General features: G+C 36.1%; 1 protein-coding gene across 7 annotated transcripts in view; it reads right to left on the bottom strand.

Moving 5' to 3' along the window:
• Positions 1 to 23,080, bottom strand: part of Atp11c (ATPase phospholipid transporting 11C) — a 261,713-nt gene that overhangs the window by 119,439 nt on the left and 119,194 nt on the right. For all 7 annotated transcript variants that reach the window (XM_029558010.1, XM_029558009.1, XM_029558011.1 and 4 more), the window contains 4 exons: positions 13,831 to 13,950; positions 9,384 to 9,473; positions 6,324 to 6,404; positions 4,110 to 4,217 (listed from right to left, as the gene is read on the bottom strand). In XM_029558010.1, the coding sequence (XP_029413870.1) occupies positions 4,110 to 4,217; positions 6,324 to 6,404; positions 9,384 to 9,473; positions 13,831 to 13,950 (399 nt within the window). The remainder of the gene's footprint in view (positions 1 to 4,109; positions 4,218 to 6,323; positions 6,405 to 9,383; positions 9,474 to 13,830; positions 13,951 to 23,080) is intronic.

Raw genomic sequence — 23,080 nt, 5'->3', positions numbered from 1 at the left:
GATAAGAATAGGAGGTAGGAATTGGCTAGGCAGTTAGGGTAAAAAGACCCCAAAGAAAAGTAGCCAGTTTCTTAGCTAAAAGTCAAAATATCCTTGGGCCTCTTAACAACATACTCCGTTCCAAAGGCCAAGCACGTTGAAAGTATTTGGGAGCTTGTATCTAATCCTTTAAAGGTTTTAGGGTTACCTCTTCAGAGGGGGGAATATTAGAGAAGCCAATAGTCCCATAAAAATAAGCCAAAGAAGAAAAAAAAGTGATGGGGAGATATGGGAGGCTTTGGAGGGGAAGGAGTGGGCATGGATTTGATTAAAACACCTTATATGCATGTATGAAATTCTCAATAAAGTTTTTTAATAGTTAATAAAATAAATTCCATAAGTAGGGTATGCATGGTGGTACACATCTGTAGTATTAGCATGGGGGAGGGAGAATGAGGTAGAATTATGAATTCTAAGCTAGTGTAAACTATACAGCCAGATCTTGTTTTAAGATATAAAACAAAAACAACACAGAAATAAAACGCACAAGAGATCACCACCCCATTACAAATAAACTAACAATTTATTATACAAAATAGTATTTATTTATTTCAAAAGGACTAAATTTGCAAGGCAAAAGGTAACAAGTCCGTCTGAGGAGAGCAGAGAGATAACTTGTTTTACAATGAAGAGAGAATGTGACGAAAAACAGCTATCATAAAAATGAGTAAGAAGAAAATAAATAGACTTTTTTCAGTACTAGAAATTGCATTTTCACTATGTCTTTATACATGTTAGGCAAGTGTTCTCCAAGTAAGCCCAGACCTTTAAAATTTTTTAAATTTATATTTATTTTTAGTCTATACATATGAATTGTTTTCCCTGCATGCATAGTAAGTGCACATGTGCATGCAATGCTCATGGAGGTCAGAGAGGGAGTCAGATCCCCTGGAACTGGAGGTAAAGATGGTCATGGATGCTGGGAACAGAAACTGTGTCCTCTGCAAGTTCAGCCAGTGCCCTTAAGAGAAAAGAAAATCTGAGACAGGGATCACTAAGTTGCCTAAGCTGTACTTGAACTTGCTCTCAAGCCTTGGCAGGCCTTGAACTTGTGATCCTCTTGCCTCAGCCTGCTGAGTAGCTGGATTACAAGTCTCTGATACCAGGACCTGCAACAATTAGATTTTTAACTGATTCATTTGATTTTAATTAATTTATTTTGTGTTCATGCATGTGTGTGGGCACCCATGCCACAGTGAGTGAATGTAGGCCAGCAGACAACTTCCAGGAGTTTTTTCCCACCATGTGGATCCTAGGGATTGAGCTCAGGTAGTCAAGCTTGGTGACAGGAGCCTTGACCCAGAGTCATCTCACTGGCCCCTTAATTCTTAGAGGCTTGGTATAAACCAACATAACAGCTTAGAATCTCTATAAGCTTTAGAGTTCAGAGTGGACCATTCCTCACCACTTCTCCAAAGGTTCCCACAGATATTTATGAAAAAGCATAAGGGCAGGAGACCTAAAAGAACCATTCTCAACTGCTGAGGAGAGATAAGCACAAGACATGTCAACATTATGGATCCCTCCTGCACAGGAAGCAAAAGGTCCACCTACATCTAGAACAAAGGCAGAGGAGAGGTAGAAGAAAAAGCAACCTGCTGCATGAGATGAGACAGGAATACTAGAAAACTAGCATCCTATGGCTCAGATGCATAGGGCTTGCTTAATATTGAGACTGTTAGAGAAGAACCAATAAATTACTCTGTTCCTATCAGGTGCTTCATACTGAATAACAAACAAAAAACAGTAGTGTGCCAGTGAGAGAGAAGAAAGGAACCAGAAAGTGGTATCCACTGAGTCAGGCATATGTTAAAAGAGGATTGTGGAACAGGAACACAGAGAAAAATACTCCAGCACGGCAGGTTCCACACAAAGCTTAGGGTAACTGCAATCAGCCTTTCAAAGAGTTTGAAATCCAGTGGTGCACTAAAATTATCAGTAATTAAAAAGCAAAAGCAAAGTCAGTGTAACTCCTGACTAGACTGACCCAATCCCAAATACTGAAAGTCTGACTGAGGAAGAGACAGACCCACTTCAGAACCCAGACCCTATTGATCTCAATATGAAGATATTAGAGCAAATGAAGTGAAAATTTTTGTTCACATGAAACCTATACATAAATGATTGTAGAAACTTTACTCATAATTGCCAGAACTTGGAAGCAGTAAAATGTTGTCCCTCCAGGGGGGATAGGTATACAAGTAAACCGTGGTATATTCAGAAGAGGTAATATTATTCATCACTAGAAAGAAATGAGCTATCAAGCCATGAAAAGGCATGGAATAAACTTAAATGCATACTAAGTTAACCTAGAAGGCAGAGGCAGAGGCAGGTGGATCTCTGTGCCAGCCTGTCTACACAGCAAGTTCCACGTTAGCCAGTCTACATAGTGAGACCCTGTCTAACCCCACCCCTTCCAAAACCAGTAAGTCAGTCTAAAAAAGCTGTATACTATGTGGCTTCAACAATGTAATACTCTGGAAAAGGCAAAACTGTGCAGTAGTAAAAGAAGCAGTGGCTGCAGGGATTAAGGAGGAATGAGGAATAAAGAAGCAAAACAGAAGACTTTTAGAGCAATGAAATTATCCTATAGAATATTACAATGTTAAATTAAATTAAAACATGTCCTATATTTGTCAAACCCCATAGAATGCACTGCACTAAGGCTGAACAATACTGTCAGCTAAACTTTGAGTAGGTGCCAAGGGAGGCTTACTGATATTGATTCTAGGAAAGAGTACTTGGTAAATTTTATTTTGAACCTATATCTGTTCTAAAAAGTAAATTACTTAATATGTAAACAGCAAAGCCTCTGTGGAAAAATGTTTTGTAGAGGTCATTAAAACATTAACAATGTTGCTGAAAGAGGGAGAGCCAGTTTTCTTTAAGGGTGTGACTCTGGATACCTTGACCAGGCTCCAGTGGATGGACCCACACCTAAGGGCACTTGGGAACACAAGTTTGACTCAACAGGCCATATATATGTGTATATATGAAATTGAACAGTGCATATTGAGGAGGGGGTGCAGGTAGGAGGGGGGTCTAAATACAATCAAAATATAATGCACGCAATTCTCAAAAATTCAATAAAAATGAAAAAAAAACAAATTAACCATGAATTACCATAAACATAGCAATTCTTTTTTATAATTTATTTTTCTTATTTTATGTGCATGAGTGTTATGCCTGCATGTATAAAAGTACACCTGTGTCCTGCAGTGACTTCAGAGGACAGAAGAGGCCATCGGATGCCCTGGAACTGGATATGCTGATGGCTGTTAGCTGCCATGTGGGTGCTGAGATTTGAACCTGGGTCTTCGTCAAGAATAGCCAGTACTCTTAATTGCTGATCCATTTATCCAGACCCCCCCACCACCAAATTCTAGCAATTCTTAACATAGGCATGTACCCCAAATAACTGAAAGCAGATGTTCAAATAAAATCTTATACTTGAATGGTCATGGCAGTCCCCAATAGAAACAACCCAAATACATATTAGCTACTGAATAAACAAAATGTGATACACCCATAGAATACTCTCCAGCTATCAAAAGGAATGAATTATTGATACATGCTAAAACATAGATGAAATATAAAAGTACCCTGAGTGAAAGAAGTCAGACACAAAAATTCATGCAGTATATGATTCCACTCATATGAAATATTAAGCCTATAAATTCATCGAGAAAGAAATAAGGTTAGTGTTGACAGGAATTGGGGAGGAGTAGAATGGGTATGAACTTTTCTTTTTGGGTGATGAAAATAGTGCAGGTTGTAGACACAGGGAATGTACTAAATGATGTTGATTTGTACAGTCTGAAGTATACATTTTTACCACAATAAAAAAGTGAGGGCCAGTGAGATGGCTTAAGTGAGCAAAAGTGTACTTGCTCTGCAAGCCTGATGACCTAAGTTTGATCCCCAGAACCCTGATGGAAGGAGGAAACCAATCCCTGAAAGCTCTTCTCTGACCTCCACATATGTTCAATAGAGGATGTATACCTATCTGTGCGCACGCACATTGCACACACCGACGCACAGTTTTAAAAGGCGATCTAAAAAACCAGTACCTTGATTTTTTCACTTTCTTTTCTCACTCGTTTTGCATTTTCAATAATATATACAGTGCTCTTGTTAACTTCATTATCGGCTCTGTGTCTAAGCCAATCTTCATATCCCTATAAAGATAATAATTATATAATCAAACATAGATGATGAAAAGGTATTAATAAATCTCTATACCTTCATGAAACAATGGTAGATATTTATAATTTTATAATGCTAATTTCAACTCTGAATGCTACAGAGACAATGATGCACATTTTAATAATAGAAAATTTGAGGCATGCTAAAAAATAAATTTTAGGTAAATAGCTTTATTGTATTAAAGGATTCGTTACTTATTGAGATATATATTAAGGAAAATAGGCATCAATTTTAAAAAACTATGATTTAGCCAGGCACGGTGGCGCATGCCTTTAATCCCAGCACTCGGGAGGCAGAGGCAGGCGGATCTCTGTGAGTTCAAGGCCAGCCTGGTCTACAGAGTGAGTTCCAGGCAGCTGGAGCTACAAGGAGACCCTGGCTCAAAAAGACCAAAAAAACAAACAAACAAACAACAACAACAACAACAAACCCCTATGATTTATTCTTGCTGGGCGGGGTGGCACATGCTTTTAATCCCAGCAGAGGCAGGCAGATCTCTGTGAGTTGGAGGCCAGCATGGTCTACAAAGTGAGTTCTAGGCCAGCTGTGGTTACTGGGAGACCTTGTCAAAAAGAAAACCTATGATTTATTCTTATAGTTCTATTATTTGTTTAATTTAATGGTACCTTTTAACTTTTAATTTGAAAAATTGCATTTTTATTTTCTGATAGACTTAAATCACTCAAGAAACAAAATAATTCCTTCCATGCAGAATATAGGAAAAACAAGTTAAGACTGTTTTGCCAGTGAATTTATATATTGTAGAAATAACGAAAAATTTCCACTAACTTAATGATTAAAGAAAATTAAAAAAAATAATCTGAGAAAGAAGAGCTAATTGTTCATTTTCCTTTGGGCTTTTCATATGAACTAGATTTACCCTAAAAGAACTAAGGAAATAGGATATTCATTTGTTTGAGTACAACCTCCTTTCTATGTTTCTTTGGTTTTTAATTTTTTTTCATTGCAATAATATTTGTACCTTTTCAAATACATCTGTCTGAAAAAAAATCTTGATCTCTCTCGCCCCTTTTTTCCTCATCAGGTGCTATATTCATTCCTACTCTGTCCCTCTTTATGACAATGCTGGCTATTATGTCATAGGGTACATTTTGCAATTCTGATGAAGAAAGGAAGGACTTAACATGAACTAGTACTGGGAGTAGAATGAATCAGTAAAACCTTCTGAAACCCATTCATACTATTCTTGGAACTAGAATTTTTGTGGTATTAAAGAAAATTATCCTAATAACCAAAGGGAAAGAACATTCTGAAAGTATTTAGCAATTAAAAACTTGATAAAATACTTGAAAAGTTCCTGGAAAACAAAAGAGACTAACAGATTACTCCAAGAGGAAAGATAACCTTGTTCCTAATACTGTTAATCAAACCTTTAAATCTGCAAGCTTCCATATTTTCAGGGAGCTCTTTGATTGGTACTATATAAAAATGTGTTTGCACATAAGCAGATCATGTGGACTGTCCCAATACAGTTAACTCACTCCTCGCTTCAAGTTTCCTGTTTAAATTTTCAATTTTGTTTGGACATTGTCAAAGATACTAGCATACAAAATACTTTAAAGACATTCATATCATAATCTGTGACAGTTTAGCAGCTCTGACAAGTAGTAGAGAGATAAAAGTCACCTCTAACCTACCAACTCCTTCAACAGTATCAGGGATAACAAAATTCAAGTATCTGTGCTTGAGTTCTAATGCCATAGACAATAACAACAACAACAACAACAAAAAGTGACATGGGAAATGTTTTGTAGACATTTCACACTAGAATAATTAATTCACAATAAAATTGCCCCCTCCCATTTCCCTATTGAGCTGAACCTTTTATTTATCCTTTCTATTATGTTTATAATACACACAAAGATATTGAAAAGCAGAAGAGTAAATAAATTAAAGATGTGATGTTCCTATCATTGTAATAAGTATTCAATGGGAATAAAATATAAACCAAGTCAAAGTTACTGTCCACAGAATATAAATATGAAATAAAACATTTACAACAAAATTCTAACTAGTCTGGATTAAAAGGCAGACGTAAGTTTAAATAAGAAATTTACCTGCTTAATTGCTGTAACAGTTATAACAAAAAAAAGTGGAAGTCCACTGGTAACTGGGCTAGTCGGTGTGTCTACTGTGACCTAGGTAAAGAAATTATATTGAAAATATAATAAAAACTAGTCATTAATTCATATACAACACTTACATGTTGGAAATATTTGAGGCAAAATACATTCTAGTAATAGGGTGAATGCCAATTTTCATTACAACAAAAACAATCTACATAGCAGTTTAAGAAAATTCAGGGTTAGTTTTCACCCCAGCTTAGACAATTACCTTTATAAGATATACACATTAATTTACCCCCTAGTTGTTGAGCACCATTCTGTCAGTTCCTGTGCCGTTACCGTCCTGCCTCTAGAAATCCTACTTAAACAAGATGGAGATAATCTTCATATAGCTAGAAGTTTACCAGGAAAATAAGACAATAAAACAGGTGTGCAGGGGCTGGAGAAATGACTCAGTGAGCACTGGCTGCTCTTGCAGAGGGCCTAGGTTCAGTTCCTAGCACTCACTGGCAGCTAACAATCATCCATAACTCCAGTTCTAGGGGCTCCTACACCTTTCCTGGCCTCCATATGGGTGCATTTACACACATGCAGGCAAAACACTCATACACATAAAAATAAAATAAAACAAATTAAAAAAAGAAACCCACAGGCATGTACATGCTGAGAGCTAAGGGATAATTAGGAGTTAACCAGTTAAGAGCTTTTCCAGGTAGAGTGAACAGTATATACAGATTCTCTATGTTAGGAGGGAAAATTGGATGTGTGAAAAGAAATAAAGAAGCAAGTATCAAGACAGTGTGGTATATGAGAGGGCTGAAGAGACAACAAACAGTCAAACTGTGCAGGGCCCTATAGTTCAGAGAAAGCTATTGATTCTTCATTCCACAGTGGGAAAATTTTCAAGATTTTAGGCAGCAAGAGGTAATACAAGTACAATTACACACTGAAAAGATAATTCTCAATGTATTGTGAAAGATGGATTTGGAGAGTAAGAGTGGAAGCAGTAGGAGACTAACGCTCTAATCCAAAGATGATGGTTTACCTTATGGTAGAAGCAACAGATTTGGAAAGAAGTGTTGAAGAGATTCAGGAAGCAAAAATGGAAGGACTGGTAAGTAATGAGATGTAAATATTGATTAAATATGGCTTGAGAGTGTCTGGTTAGCATGCCTGGGTGGATGTTGTTACTCACTGAAAAAGAAAAGATTGAAAGAAAACTAGACTTGAGGGAGGGGGATTATGACATCAATCTGCCCTTATATCTCCATGACTTTCATCTACAATCCCCAGTCAGGCCTTACCCTGACACATGAAAGTGTACATATTAGATTTTTACATGGCTCCATGCCTTTACACAACCTCTTCCTAACCCTGAGATGCTGGCCTAGCACTCCATACCAGGCAAGCTACATCTCAACTTTCAAAGATCAGTTCAGACATTAGGTACTTATTGAAGCCTTTTCAAGGTCTTCTTGAGTTAAAAGTAATCATAACTTCTACTATAGACCCTCAGCATCTTGCTTATTCTACTTAAATGACTTTTACTGAACTACGTGAGCACACACCTCTCTACAGCATCATCATTGGTTCCTTAAGGGCAGAAAGAAAGCTGTCTCTTGATCATCATTGTAAGTACGTACCAGCACTTTTGTATGGGATACTACGGCACGATACACAGCAGGTAGTTGCCATATATTTGCTTAATTGAACTGAAATATACTAACAAATAGGGTGACTCTTGGAAGCAGAATGTTTCTAAGACAACTGACCATAGATCTAAAGAAGTTCCTTTCCAAATGTTTTATCGTTATCTCTTTCCTTTATTCTATCCCAGACTGGGTTTAAGGATTAGGCCTAAATTAAATTATTGTGACATTTAGTCAGTCTCAAAGTGGATAAACAAAAGCACTCAAACAAAGCATTTAAGTAATTTCCCTGGAGTTTTTCTGCTTCACTTAAAGGAACAGATGGGAGGGTACCACTAAAACTGTAAAGTTTGGGGGGAATAATTATAGTGAAGGAAAGGTTGGAACTGTTTATACACTTAAAGATGGAAAACATGATTTAAACTGACTAAAATTTAAAACACCAAAGACTAGAAAGAACACCAAGAAGCAGACTGACACAGCAGGCTTTCATACCTCAAAGGAGTAAGTGTATAAGGCAAAGAGAAATTGTTCCAGGATAAAAACTGATAAGCAATCAACTATGTTAAAACTGGTGTTGAAAAAAAAATAAAACTGTTAGTTTGAACTGTTTACAATTTTGATATATGCCAAGTCATTAAATGGTTATACAATATACACCCTAAGATGCACAAAGTTATGAAATCAATGAAAACTTATGGTAACAAAATAAAATTTCCAAAAGTTTTCTAATAAAAATACAACTTTAGAAATATATAAAGCTGTACAAATCTTTTTAAAATTTTATTATTTTTATTTTATGTGTATGAATGTATTGCCTGCACATGTGTAAGTGTACCGGTGTCATGCGATGCCCACTGAGGTCAGAAGAAAGCATCAGATCCCTTGGAACTGGAATTACAGATGGTTGTTAGCCACCATGTGGGTGCTGGGAATCAAACCCGGGTACTCTGCAAGAGTCAGTGCTTTTAACAGCTGAGCCATCTCTCCAGCTCCTACAAATCTTGAAATATATTATTTCTACTTTAAAAAGCCATAATAATCAAATACTTTTAAATCGCAGACCAATTTAAGATAACAAATTGCAGGACTAGAGAGATGGCTCAGTGGTTAACAGCACTGACTGTGCTTGCAGAAGACCCGGGTTCGAATCCCAGCTCCCAAATGGCAGTTAACAACTGTCCATAACTCCAATTCCAGGGGATCCGATGCCCTCGTATGTCCTCCATGGGCAGTGCACAACAAGGGCGCACTTATATACATGTAGGCATAATATTCACACACATAAAATAAAAATAAAGAAAAAAAGAAAAAAAAAAACATAACAAATTGCCAAATTTCTTCAGTTTGAACTGGCTGTTTATGGAGTTCTTACCTGAACAAGGAAAAGGATAGTTCTTACCTGAACAAGGAAAATGATGAGAAAATAGAAATTTGCAATTCTTCTAAACTGTTCAAATAAATTCTTTGGGAGGAAGTTCCAAAGGGTATACTATAAAAGACGTAAAACAGAAAGTATTATTGGAAAGGAAATTTGAAAATTTTAATAGTAATAATTGCTATATGTCCAGATTATCATACACGTGTATTCAGTATATCCAACACTTGGAAACTCAAACATACACATAAGTACATAATTAGAGGTGTAGAATTTTTTTTTCAGAAATGAAATTCCACTCTGAGAACTGCAGAGAACTGCAATAGCCACTTTAGTCCCACGCTTTGATGCTTCTAAAGGTAAGCTGCCCATCCATCTTCCCTAATACCTTTTTCCCTAACACCTAGCACATTGCCTGGTACAAATTCGACAAGAATGATTTGGATGAACAAATGAGCAAATTAATTCCCCTGCCCTGGGCTAACCTCTGGAGTCCAGCTCATTGTCAGAGATAAAATTCTGTCTGTATCAATACCTCCTATCTTCATTACAGGTGAGAATGTGCATACAGATGAAAAGGTATACACACAACCTGGGTATTTACACGTGTACTATCTTACTAATATCTTAACCTCAAGGGCTGGGCTATTTAAAAATCAATGGATCTTAATAACATCTTAATAAAGACGGATGAAAACCAGTATGAAAGAACTGCTTTTCTGGTAAAAGGTTAAATTTATACTTGAGAAACCTTCATTCCAATCATTTGCACATCACGAGAATTTATCCTTTAATATAGTGACTGGAAATCCAAAATCTTAGTGGAGGCTCGTTAGATGTCTCAGTAGTTAAGAGCACCTGCTGTTCTTGAAAAGGACCTGATTCAGTTCCCAGCACCCACGTGGCAGTGAACAACTGTCCTTAACTCCAGTTCCATGGGACCCAAAACCCTCTTTTGGCATCCATGGACATCACATGCACAAGGTACACTTACATACATGCAAGCAAAAGGGAAAAATATTTGAAAAGTAATAAACACTATGGAAGCTAAAGATTCTACAAACTCTACACATGGTGCAATTAATGTCCATTTTGGTAAGGAAGTTAGTTTCCATGTTATATGCCAGCTATAAAATCCTGGTGACAACCAAAAGTCCCTACTTTAAAGTAGTAGGGCCTCAAAGGACTTTTTTTTTTCTAAAGAAGTATTTGTGTTCTCAAGAGAAAAAGGCACACTAATTTAAAAGTAAATAAAACTTAATGTAGGTCAAAGTGTTTGTCTTCAATGTTCCCTGGATTAAACACATCCATTCCCTGTAACAGTGACATTACTGGTGGTTATTTGTAAAGAAAAAGCATCCAATTTAAGAAGAGTTACTTTTATGACTGAAAATAGAGAAAGGAAATCAACACTTGCTACAAAGTTGGAAGACAGCTAGCTTATTTTATAAATTGTATTTCTTCAATTAAGAGTGTGGTACAAATATATGGAACCAAAAGAAAATGTGAGGAAGAAAAGATCCATACAAAAAATTGTTATGTTCTTTATTATTTTTGGTCTTTTTGAGAAAGGGTCTCACAGAGATCCACCCGCCTCTGCCTCCCCAGTGCTGATTATAGGCGTGTGCCAACATGCTGAAGGCCTTCTTTTAAAAATTACCCCTGTACACTGGGCGTGGTGGCACACGCCTTTAATCCCAGCACTCAGGAGGCAGAGGCAGGCGGATCCCTGTGAGTTCAAGGCCAGCCTGGTCTATATAGTGAGTTCCAGGACAGCTGGGGCTACAGGGAGATCCTGTCTCAAAAAGACCAAAAAAAAAAAAAAATTACCCCCGTGTACACTCAAACAACACTGAGTCTAAGAAAAATCAATAGTAAGGCAACAGGAATAACAGAAACACAAAATAGCAGATAACACTTACTAGGTTATCAATACATGCAAAACATAGTGCTAAATGCTTTATGTGTATCATTTCATTTTATCCTCACTACAATCTCATAGAATGAACACTATCAATATGCCTATTTTTAAAGATTATAATAAAGATAAGAAAAATGAGATGGAAATCAAATAACTTAAACTTCCTGGTGTGGTCTTCTGCCCCTCCCCCACCATGAAACACTTCATCATTATACTGTACATCATTATTCATTATATGAAAGCTACTGCATTCAAGATTTCATTCTAAACCATTACATAATTTTAAAAGAAAGCATGCTATTGCATTGTTTTAACTGCTGGCAAAATGAAATCTACAAAAAATGTGAAAAAGTAGTCTCTTCCATATATAAGGATTGAGAATGAAAGTGAGTGACAGGTATATTGCAACAAAATCATTCTCATTAATGAAAAGTCAACATCAGTATCTCGTTTTGCCATCTTCCATTAAGACATTATAAAACTATAATTATCTATAAAATATTATATATTCTACTTTGATGCTGAAGAGGAGGAAAAAAAATTAGGCACCCAAATAGTGTAATGTGAAAAGGGCTTTTTCTTCAGAGTCACTGGGCCTTGTACAGTGGTTCTATTCCTAGCTTTATCACTACGTGCTTGCTTATCAGGTCAGGTACTTAATTTCTCTGGATTGAGTTTCTCCATCTGTAAATCAACAAATTGAACTATATGACTTCTTAGGATCTTTTACTTCCATGTGTCTATGATTCTGAGTCAAAGGTCTACAATTGATTATTTACTTGGATACTACAGGGTAAGTAAAAATATCTAGTGAAAGGGCTACTCACTTTCCTGAGCACAAATATATAAACTTCTTCCTAAAGATAAAATTTCTATCATATTAAAAGCAAATGAATATTTTATTTGATATTAGTGTTCTATAGACATATAGATCGCTTCAGTAGGCAGCTCAGTTTTCACATCAATCAATCTTAAATTTTTATTTTACATGTAGCACTGATTGCTTTGCCTGCATGTTGCATGCGATGAGTGCAGAGGTCAGAAGAAGACCTCAGATCCCCTGGAACTGGAGTCACAGTTCTGAACCACCATGTGCATCCTGAGAACCAAACCTGGGTCCTCTATAAGGAAAGCCAGTGCTCTTAACCACTGAGCCATCTCTCCAGCCCCTCACATTTCTATATCACATATACCTCTTTTGTTGCTTTTTTGAGACAAGGTCTCACTCACTATGCACCTGTTTCTGTCTATATTTTACGTTAATCTTTAAACATAATCTCTAGTGTATCATTACCTTACGAAGAAGAAAAAAGAACATCTGAAAATCAACGTGTGGATTTTTAAATTATTTTTATTAACATGTATTAATTTTACATATAAATAGGTTTCAGTATATTTCTACATATGCCTACAATGTGCACTGATGAAATACAATCTTCCTTTTACTCATTCTTTCCATTCCCAACACACACAAACAGAAAATATACACAGACAGATCATTCTCAACATCTACTTATCATCAATATTCATTCAGGTCAGTCTGTTTTAGTTTCTGTTTGTCTGGGCCTGGCTTATTTAGGAAGGGCATGATTTGGTATTTCAGGTCTTAAATGTGCACTGAACCAAATGTCACCAACATTTTAGCTTTGCCTTGCCAGGTTGCATTTGGAAGTGAATAGTATCACAACACATTGCATGCTCCAAGAGATGGCACTTAACGACCTAGCACCTTGCCTCGTCAGCCAGCAGTAACTGTTAGTATATCAGTACTATTAAAGTGACGGCTATAGATACCAGGAGACATAAGAAGTGTTTCATATGTGGAGTATTAGCCATTTCACAAACCGTAATTTTAAATTTGACAAAGGTGATACAGCAAGTAAACAGTTCAGCCAAAATTCAAATGCAGGTATTCAAACATGTTAGCTTGTTCTTGGAGCATTCCACCACACTGAAATAAGATCATTATTCAAATAGTAACATAGTTACGGTTCTTCAACTCTATTAGTCATAAGCCAAGCAGTATACAGGCAAATTTCCTCTTTTGAGACCCAGGAATGTAACTCAGAAGGAAGATAGGGCAGGGAAGAGGTGCAAGTAAAAGTCATGCAAGGAAGGATGAAAATCATGTACAGCCTAACCCAGTCTCTCAAGGGCAATTCAGGAAGCTTTACACAAGTAAATAATTACTAAACCCCCATGAACCTGCCAAATGTTGGCAAATGTTCTACCACTGTGTAACACCCCTGCTCAGTCCAATAATCGCTACTTTTAGCACATTTTAAGGCTTAAAGTATTATGGATAACCAACAGGCACTGTGAATCATAATGGAAGGCAAATGAATGAACTTTAAGCTGTAACCAGGCAAAATGATGGGCTTTTAAAAAAGTAAACTGCCTTTCAGGGAAATAATTACCATAGTTGGTATATGATTTTCATAAGTATATAATTATGTATACATATATAAATGTACAGCTTCCTTAGAAGCATAAATATCTAACTCTACACGAACATCCAGCGAGTTAAAAAAAAGCAAACACTCAACTCACCTTAGATGAGACTATTCTATTATCACAAAATCTTTGTGCAACATGAGCTTCTGTTCTTGAAACTGGATGATTTCCAACAAACACTGTGCGTGTACCAACTCGATTCTCTTCTCTAGCACACTGACCAAGAAAGAGAAAGAATTCAGGTCAGCTTGACATCGCATTTCTCCATTCTTTTTTATTTTTATTTTTTAATTGAGTCGAGAATTTCATACAATGTATTTGAACATATTCAGATCCCTCTCCTCCACCCTCTCTCCACAAACCCCTCCCAATTTTATGTCTTCCATTATTATCTGTCCTTTTAAAATTTTTTATTTATGTATTTTTAGCTTTTTTAAAGGCCCACTGATTCCAATCTGTGTCTTTTTCAAGCTTAGAATTCTGAGATGACAAGGTAGCAGGGACAGGCAAAAACCTTTTCAAGAAAAAGAACAGAAATATCCTAGTTGCTGATTTATTATAACAGTTGCTTGAACCAACTGGTCCAAGGCCAACAGAATTCTAAAATAATTTTAAAAAACATCTGAAGGAATTTAGAGAAATTCACTTCAAAACATGGCACTACTGTATGATGCTTATTTTAAATTAAAGGTCCTTAGAGAGAAGTGGATACTATAGGACTATTTACTTTGATACTTTAGTCCCTTCCCCTAGGGTTGTTTGTTTTTTGTTTGTTTTTTAAAGATAAACTTATTATCTTAAGTAAAGAAAATTGAGAAAACTATACCTGGACAAAACTTGCCATATACTTTGTCTTTCTCCTAAGCAGGACCATTCAATTCCAAAAGACAATCATTTACTGTTTAAGCGCTATACTCACTCATTCACCTAAACACATTTGTTATTCCTCACTCAAAGTGTGATATTTTTTATCTCTTCTTCCCCTGTATAAATAAGAGCTTATAGGCCCAGTGTAATGGTTCACACCTGTTTTTCAGGACTCAAACAGAGCGAAGAGGATTGTCATGAGTTTGATGGCAGCCTGGTCTACCTAATGAGTTCCAGGCAAGATACAGCTACATAGTAGGATGCTGTCTCCTATTAATGAATGAATGAATGAATGAATGAATGAATGAATGAATGAATGAATGAATGAAGTGAATGAGTGAATGAATGAATACTAAAATTAAGGGTTTATAGATAGCTGGATCCCATTCAAATGGTTGAGCAATTCCAATTCTATGATTCGCCTAAAATACATGTTAAGATTAGTTTATTGTCTCTTTTATGAATCAGTCTACTGTCAATTCATTTCCACAACATTTGGGAAGTCATCTCAGAAACAATATTTTTAGTGCCAGTCATTATTATTTCAGCCATATAGCCTAAATGCAGTTCAGTCATCACCTATACAGCAATATACTAATTAAGAAAATGTTAGGCTGGGAGTAGTTTACTTATTATACAACTACTGAGAATAATATTGTCAAGTAACATACAGAGAACAGGAAAGCACAATGCAAATTACCTTTAAACATGAAACAATTACTTCTAATGACATATAAGTCAGAAATCCTACTAAAGGAATGATCAATTCCTTCTGTAAAGAAAATGTATAATTCTTTGGCATTCCAGGAAAGTTTCTTTGTGTTTTCTCAGGGCCTATTTTCTTTAATTCTCATTTCAGATAATGTATTTCTAATATCCCTTTTACATCTTTTAAATCTAGAAGTCCCAAACTAATTCTATTTTGTGTAAAACTTTCTGGGGCTTCAGTGTTTTCTTCTTTTAAAGTACAATACATTTTCTTGTATAAATTCAAGATAGTCTTTGATAGTATTACGCTGCTGTGTTTGTGATTACCAAATACTTCAGTCAAAGGATTTAAAAGAAACCAGTATCTACTTATACAGTGTCATCTTTATTTTTAATTTAAAAAATGTTTATTTTTTATTATTTTTTTTAATGTGTATAAGTGTATTGCCTGCATGTATGCAAGTGCAATCATTTCGTGCAACACCCATGGAGGTCAGAAGAGGGTGTCAAATTCCCCTGAATTTGGAGTTTCAGACAGCTGTTAGCTGCCATGTGGTTGCTGGGAATCGTACCCAGGTCTTCTGCAAAAGGAGTATCTCCAGCCTCCTCATCTTTATTTTTTAAGCTGAATTCCTCAATTTAACATTTTGAAATACACAGTCACAAAGACCTTCTTCCCTGTGAGTTATTTAAATGTCAAAGATGTAAAACTTATTTTAAGCAAGACTATTTAGAGGTTTCAAAGTTTTCCAAATGCCTACTCTATTAGCATATATTTGAGTCTGCATTTGTTTGTCTTATATAGATATTACTTGTAAAACATAACTTTACAAAAATAAAAATCACTCAGACCACCTTTGCTGTGCTTTTTTTAAAAAAAATTAAATTTATTTTTATTTTATTGTGTATATGCGTGTTTTTCTTGCAGTTAAGTGCACCCATGCATGCAATGCCTGTGGAGGCCATGAGAGGGCACTGGATTTCTTGGAACTGGAGTTACAGATGGGTTAGCCACTGTATGGGTTACTGGGAACCAAACCCAGGTCCTCTGGAAGAACAGTGAGTGCTCTTAACTGCTGAGCCATCACTCCAGTCTTCTGCTTTGCTATTTTTAATTTAAGCTTCTGAAATACTTAGCAAGGCAGAATCATCCAAAAAGTAATTTGGATATATGCGCTTACTGTTTAGCTCAGAGATAGAGTACCTGTCTATCATGTGCAAGGCCCTGGGTTTGATAACCACCACTACAAACATAAATACATAAATAAAAGTAAAGGTTAACATCTAGAAAACCACCCTGGCATGTGCTATAGGAATTTGTGGGAGCCTGGGGTTTTTAAAAGTTCAGTAAATATTTGTGCTGCCTTGTTTATTTGTTTATATGCCTGCTCAAAGACAGGGCATTAGAACAACAGTTGTCCAAGGTCCTTTGCATGCTAAGAGTGATATGCAGGCAAATTTCCAAACAGTTCCTGGAAATCAGTATACAACACCTTTACTAGAATAGTATCTTTAATTTAGGGACCAGATTTCTCTGTTTATAACTGCAAGTTCCATCTTATGGACCGTAAAAGTGAATGTACATACATCTATATGATTTATAATTTATTGGCTTCACCACTACTCCAATTTCTGCTGCACCTTAAGGCATCTCCATAGTTTTTATAACAGACCTGATTTTTTTGTTGCTGTTGGTTTTGTTTTGAGACAGAGTCTCCCTGTAGCCCCTGCTGGCCTGGAACTCGCTATAGAGCAGGCTGGTCTCAATCTCACAGAGATCTGCCTGCCTCTGCTTCAGAAGTGCTGTGATTAAAGGCGTGTACCACTACACCCAGGTAATCCTTTTTAAAAAAAAATTATTTATGTGAATGAGTGTTTTGCCTGCACAGATGCAAGAGTATCCATGTATGCAGCACCTGTGGGGGCCAGAAGAGGGCATGGGATCCCCAGAACAGAAGTTAACTGCCATATGGATACTGGGAACTGAACCTGGCTCCCTTCCAAGAGCAGCCAGTGCTCTTAACTGATGAGCCATCTCTTCAGCACAAAAAGGCTTGATTCTTCTAAGACACCAATTGGAGTTACAGAAAATGTTAAGTCTATATAACCACTGCAATTTGCAATCTCTAATATTCATATGACTGTTTAGTTTTGCATACAAGTAAGGAATGGCTATAAAATAAATAAGGAAAAGCTACTTTTCATGCAAGTTCATATGACCTTTATGCAAGGTCATTCTAAAAGTGGAAAGGGGGACAGAATAAAGGAGGTAGACGGCCAACTGGAGCAGGATGTTTCTTGAATGTCCAATATAGCTTCTCCCCTCAATTACAGAGGCTACTGATTAGTTTAAAATAAAAATGTCCGTGTGTGACCAGTTGTGGTACTTGGTAATAGTCTCTGACTGGTGCAAAATGAGCTTCTTTGATGAGTGGTGACTGGGATATTTTTCTGTAAATATAAAAAAGGAATGTTGGCAACTGATTGCTGCTAGATGAAGAAGAGCTGATCTTCCTAAAACAAGGAGCTCTAGATAGGCTGACTAGACTCAGCAGATGGACTTGCACTGGGAACAGCTGGGGACACTCACAACCCAGTGGGTCTTAACCAGGATGACTGAGTTTATGGGCTACAGTGGGTGGGGTGCTAAGGGAGAGAGCCAGTGGGAACAGGGGTATAAAGATGATTAAGATTGTTTGAGCTGTTCTATATGAAATACACAAAATATTCAATTATAAAAAGAAAAAATAATAATAAAATAAAATAAAAATGACCTAGTGCTTTCCCAGTTCTAAACTGTTTTCAACATCTGTCCCAGGAAAGTAAAAATATAATTTTGGGACACATGACTTTATGAATACCCAACATATGAATGACATTAACAGTTTTACTAAGAGCTATCTTCTCTGATCTCTTTCAAATAAGGTTTAAGTGACTTGTAGTTTCATGAACTGGAGAAAATAGACTGAAATCATGTGCAGGCAGACGTGTGTATATCTGCAGATCCTAGAAGTAGTTATTAGATGGTGATATAAGCCCTGAGAAAAGCTGAAGAGTATCTACTATTTTCTATGTGCTTTTTCAAAATAGGGCTTAGTCTAGGGAAGGTTTGGATTTGAGGTTGCCTGAGGACAGGGGGTGGGGTGGTATGAAGTAGACAGCTTTTCCTTGCCTGTTTCACTATAAAATATGATAAACGCAAAATCTCTGGTGGAATTTCCTGCAACTGTGCAATGCTGTTTGGTTCACATAAAAATGGCAATTATGAACTTCTGCAAATTCATTGTAATTTTCCACTTGCTGCCAGTGTAAAGTGTTAAAAGAGTGTTCTTAGTTCCTTTGAATAATACAGTTGCTTTTGCCAAAGCAGAGAATCCCAAATAATAAACATTAAAGAAATTTCTATTTAGATAGTAGACAATGTAGTCTTGGAATGGGAGGATGTGATTCTTGTCATCTTATAATGCATCTGAATTCATTAGGCGTCCATCCTGTGCTGGTCTGCGTCCCATACAAATGTTAGGAATACTATTTTTTAAACCTGATATATGCTAACACCAATTCTATTTTTAAGACACATCACACACTACTTAAAAAAATTATTAAAAGTGAAAACACTAAAAATATACTTAAATTATATGTATTAACAGAGAAAGAAGCCTACATTTTTTTCTCAAGATTTAAAAAAAACTCTCCTGAGGCTGCACTTGGGAGGCAGGAGCATTAGGAGTTCTACCCCAGCCAGAGCAACACAGAAATTCTGTCTCAGAAAACAAACAAGAGTGCCTATACCGCACCTGTGGCAGTCCCCATCTCTGGGAACAATCCTTTCCACTGCAGCCCTCCCAGGGCTTAGGCTTCCCTGCTGACTGCTAGGTACCAGTACATCCATCTCCCATGTCCTAACCTTGAAACTTGTCTCTATCCATCTAAATCATCTGAAGAGCTCCTAATTAGCTAGGGCCACTTCACCATCAGGCCCAAGTAGCCTGATTAGAACCATCTGGTCCCTCCAACATAAAATCAAAAGAGAAAACCTAGACCAAACAGCTTTTCATACCCAATCAGAAATCTACCAAAGCACATCAATAATAAAAACAGAATCACACTTCAACTCAACAAAGGAAGGCTTGCATTTCATACCAGAATCACAAGCAACAAAAGAAAAACACATGCCAAACTGACAATGTAAAAATAATAATATGAAAAAACAAAGTAATATGTTCCCACCAAGCACCACCAGACCTATTAAAGAGTTCTAAAATGAAAATCCCCTAGAGATAAGCCAGGACACAGAAGTCAAAAGAACAATCATAAACATGATGAAAGAATTCAACAAATTTAAAGAACACACAAACAAAAACCTCAAAGAACTAAAAGAAAATAGGGATAAAATGACTGAATTCACAAAAGAAAAATACTGAAGAAAACTCAGGCTGAAATGAAGAAGGAAGTGAAAAATTCAATAAGACAATTTGAAAAGACAGGAGAAAGTCTCACCAATAGAATGCATGATAAAGTTGAAGAAATGGACCAGACCAAAGTATTCCCAGTTTTAAATGACCATAGATGCCAAACCAGAATATTTTACCCTGCAAAACTGTTTATCATACTTGGAGAAAGAAAAATCTTCCATAACATGAACAATCTGAAAGAATTCAAGCCCACCAAATAAGACCTTCAGAGAATACTCGAAACAATACAAATGACTGAAGAAAGGAATGACTATTCCCAAGAGGCAACAGAAAGAAAATAAATGGAGGTATAATGGTGGAAACACAAAATTAGGCCAATAATGCAAACAGAAATTAAAATGATGATTACCAATACACGTCTTTCAATAATAACTCTAAATATAAATGATCTGAACTCCCCCAGTCAAAAGACAAGCTAATGTCATGGATTAAGAAACAAAATCTATCTTTTGTTGTCTGCAAGAAACATCTCACCTTCAAGGATACGTAATACCTTAAGGTTGAAAGGATGGAAAAAAATATTTTAAGCAAATGGCACTAAGAAACAAGCAGGAATTACAATTCTAGCATCTGACAAAATAGGCTTCAAACTAAAACTAATTAGAAGAGATAAACAAGGTCACTTCATTCTGATCAAAAGAACAACTGACCAAGACGATATTACAATCATGAACATATATTCACCAAACTCTGGTGCACCCAACTTCATAAAACAGTACTCTAAGATTTTAAGACACATATTAACTCCAACTCAGTAATAGGGGACTTCAATACTTCACTATCTCCAAAAGACAGATAAACTGGACAAAGAATAAACAGAGAGACATCTAAATTAAATGATACCATGCATCAAATGGATCTAACATACATCTACTGAATATTCCACCCAAGCACCAAAGAATACACTTTTTATGCAGCAGCCCATGAAAGTTTCTTAAAAACTGACCACATACTGGGGAACAAAAAATACTTCAAAAAATACCAAAAAATCCAATTAGTTCCATACATTCTATCAGAATAAAAGGCAATAAATCTTAAAATAAACACCAAAAAAAAACCCTCCAGTAACTATATGAAATCATGGATATTAAACAACACACTCCTGAAAGATGAGTGGGTGAAAGAAGAAATTAAAAAAGAAAGGTATTTCAGAAACTAAATGAAAAGGATAATACAACACAACAAAACCTCTGGGACACATTAAAAGAAGTCCTAAGAGGGAAGTGTTTATAGCTTAAGTGCCTACCTTAAAAAATCAGAAAGAGCACAAGTAAATGACGTTAACATTGAAACTCAAGCCTCTGGAAAGCCAAGAACAAAAGAACCCCAATCTCAGCATATGAGAATAAAACATCAGAGCAGAAATTAATAAAATAGAAACAGAAAATAATACAAATAATCAATGAATCTAGGAGCTGGTTCTTTGAAAAGATAAACCATTTAGACAGATCCTTAGCCCACTTAACCAAAAGAAAGAGTAAATCCAAATTAGCAAAAATGAGACATGAAAGAAGAAACACCACAATAGATAACAAAAAGATCCAGAACATTATAAGGGAATATTTTTAAAATCTATACTCTATTAAATTTGAAAATCTAAAAGAAAGGATGGATGAAAAAATTCATGGGAACCACCAAAGCTAAACCAAGAAGAAATCAACAGCTTAAACAGACTCACAAGAAAGAAGGAAATTTAGACATTAATACAAAATCTCCTGACTAAGAAAGCCCTAGGCCCAGATGGATTCACAGCAGAACTCTACCAGACATTTAAAGATCTACAACCAATACTACTTAAATTATTTAAAAACATAGAAACAGAGGGAGAACTCCCAAACCCTTCTATGAAGCCAGCATAACTCAATACCCAAACCAGGTAAAACACAACCAAAAAAGAGAACTATAAACCCATATCCTTTAATGATCATACATGCAAAAATTTTCAACAAAATACTTGCAAACTACATACAGACATACATCAAAAAGATCACATACCACAATCAAGTCAGCTTTATTCCAGAGAATCAGGGATGGTTTGATATATGTACGGCAACAAATGCTGCAAATTGTATAAATGGACTCAAAGACAAAAATCACGTGGTCATTTCAATAGATGCAGAAAAGGCCATTCACAAAATTCAACATGCATTTGTTATAAGTCCTAGAGGGAACTGGACTGGAGGGAACATACCACAGCATAATTAAAGCTATATACAGCAAACCCAGAGCCAACATTATTCAAGTGGAGAAAAACTGGAAGCATTCACATTTAAATTAGGAACCAGACAAGGCTATCCACTATCTCCACTTCTTTTGAATATAGTTCTTGAAAATAATGCTAAAGCAATAAGAGAAGAGAAGGAAATTAAAGGAGTACTAATTGGAAAAGTAGAGGTCAAGTTATCCATATCTACAACTGATATGGTATGATATGATATGATCCCCAAAATTTCACCAGAACACTACTAGAAATGATTTATACTTTCAGCAAAGTAGCAGGTTATAAAATCAATTTATAAAAATCAGTAGTCAATCTATATACTAATAACAAGCAATCGGAGAAAGAGTGCATGGAAACACTCCTTTTCATAATAGCTGCAAAAAATAAAATAAAATATCTTGGAATTAACCTGACAAAAGACATTAAAGAGCTCTACAATTAAAATTTTAAATCTTTAAAGAAAGAGATTGAGGAAGACATCAAGAGATGGAAGGACCTCCCATGTTCATGGATTGGAAGAATATTGTTAAAATGACCATCCTACCAAAAGCAATATATAGATTCAATGCAATTCCAATCAAAATCCCTGTGACATACTTCACAGAATTAGAAAACTGCATCCTTAAATTCATATGGAGGCACAAAAGACCCCAGATAGCCAAAGCAACCCTGAGCACAAGAGCAACACTGGGGGCATTACTATACCAGATCTCAAAGCATACTACAGAGCCATAGTCATAAAAACAGCATGTTACTGGCACAAAAACAGACATGTAGATCAATGGAAAATCATTGAAGATCTAAACCTGAGAACACGCAATTTCAGCCACATGATATTTGACAAAGGTGCCAAGAACACACAATGGAGGAAAGACAGCAGCTTCAACAAATGGTGCTGGCAAAACTGGATCTCCACCTGTAGAAGAATGAAACTAGATCCTTATCTTTCACCTTGCACAAAAGTCAACTCCAAATGGATCAAAGACCTCAATATGAAACTGGAAACCCTCAAACTATTAGAAGAAAATATTGGCAGTAACTTACAGGATATAGGTGTAGGAAAGGATTTTCTAAA

Source organism: Nannospalax galili, unplaced genomic scaffold (assembly GCF_000622305.1).
Source record: "Nannospalax galili isolate Female #2095 unplaced genomic scaffold, S.galili_v1.0 scaffold167, whole genome shotgun sequence".
Lineage (NCBI taxonomy): Eukaryota > Metazoa > Chordata > Mammalia > Rodentia > Spalacidae > Nannospalax > Nannospalax galili.
Note: the sequence above shows the minus strand (reverse complement) of the source record. Positions and strands in the feature narration are given on the sequence as shown.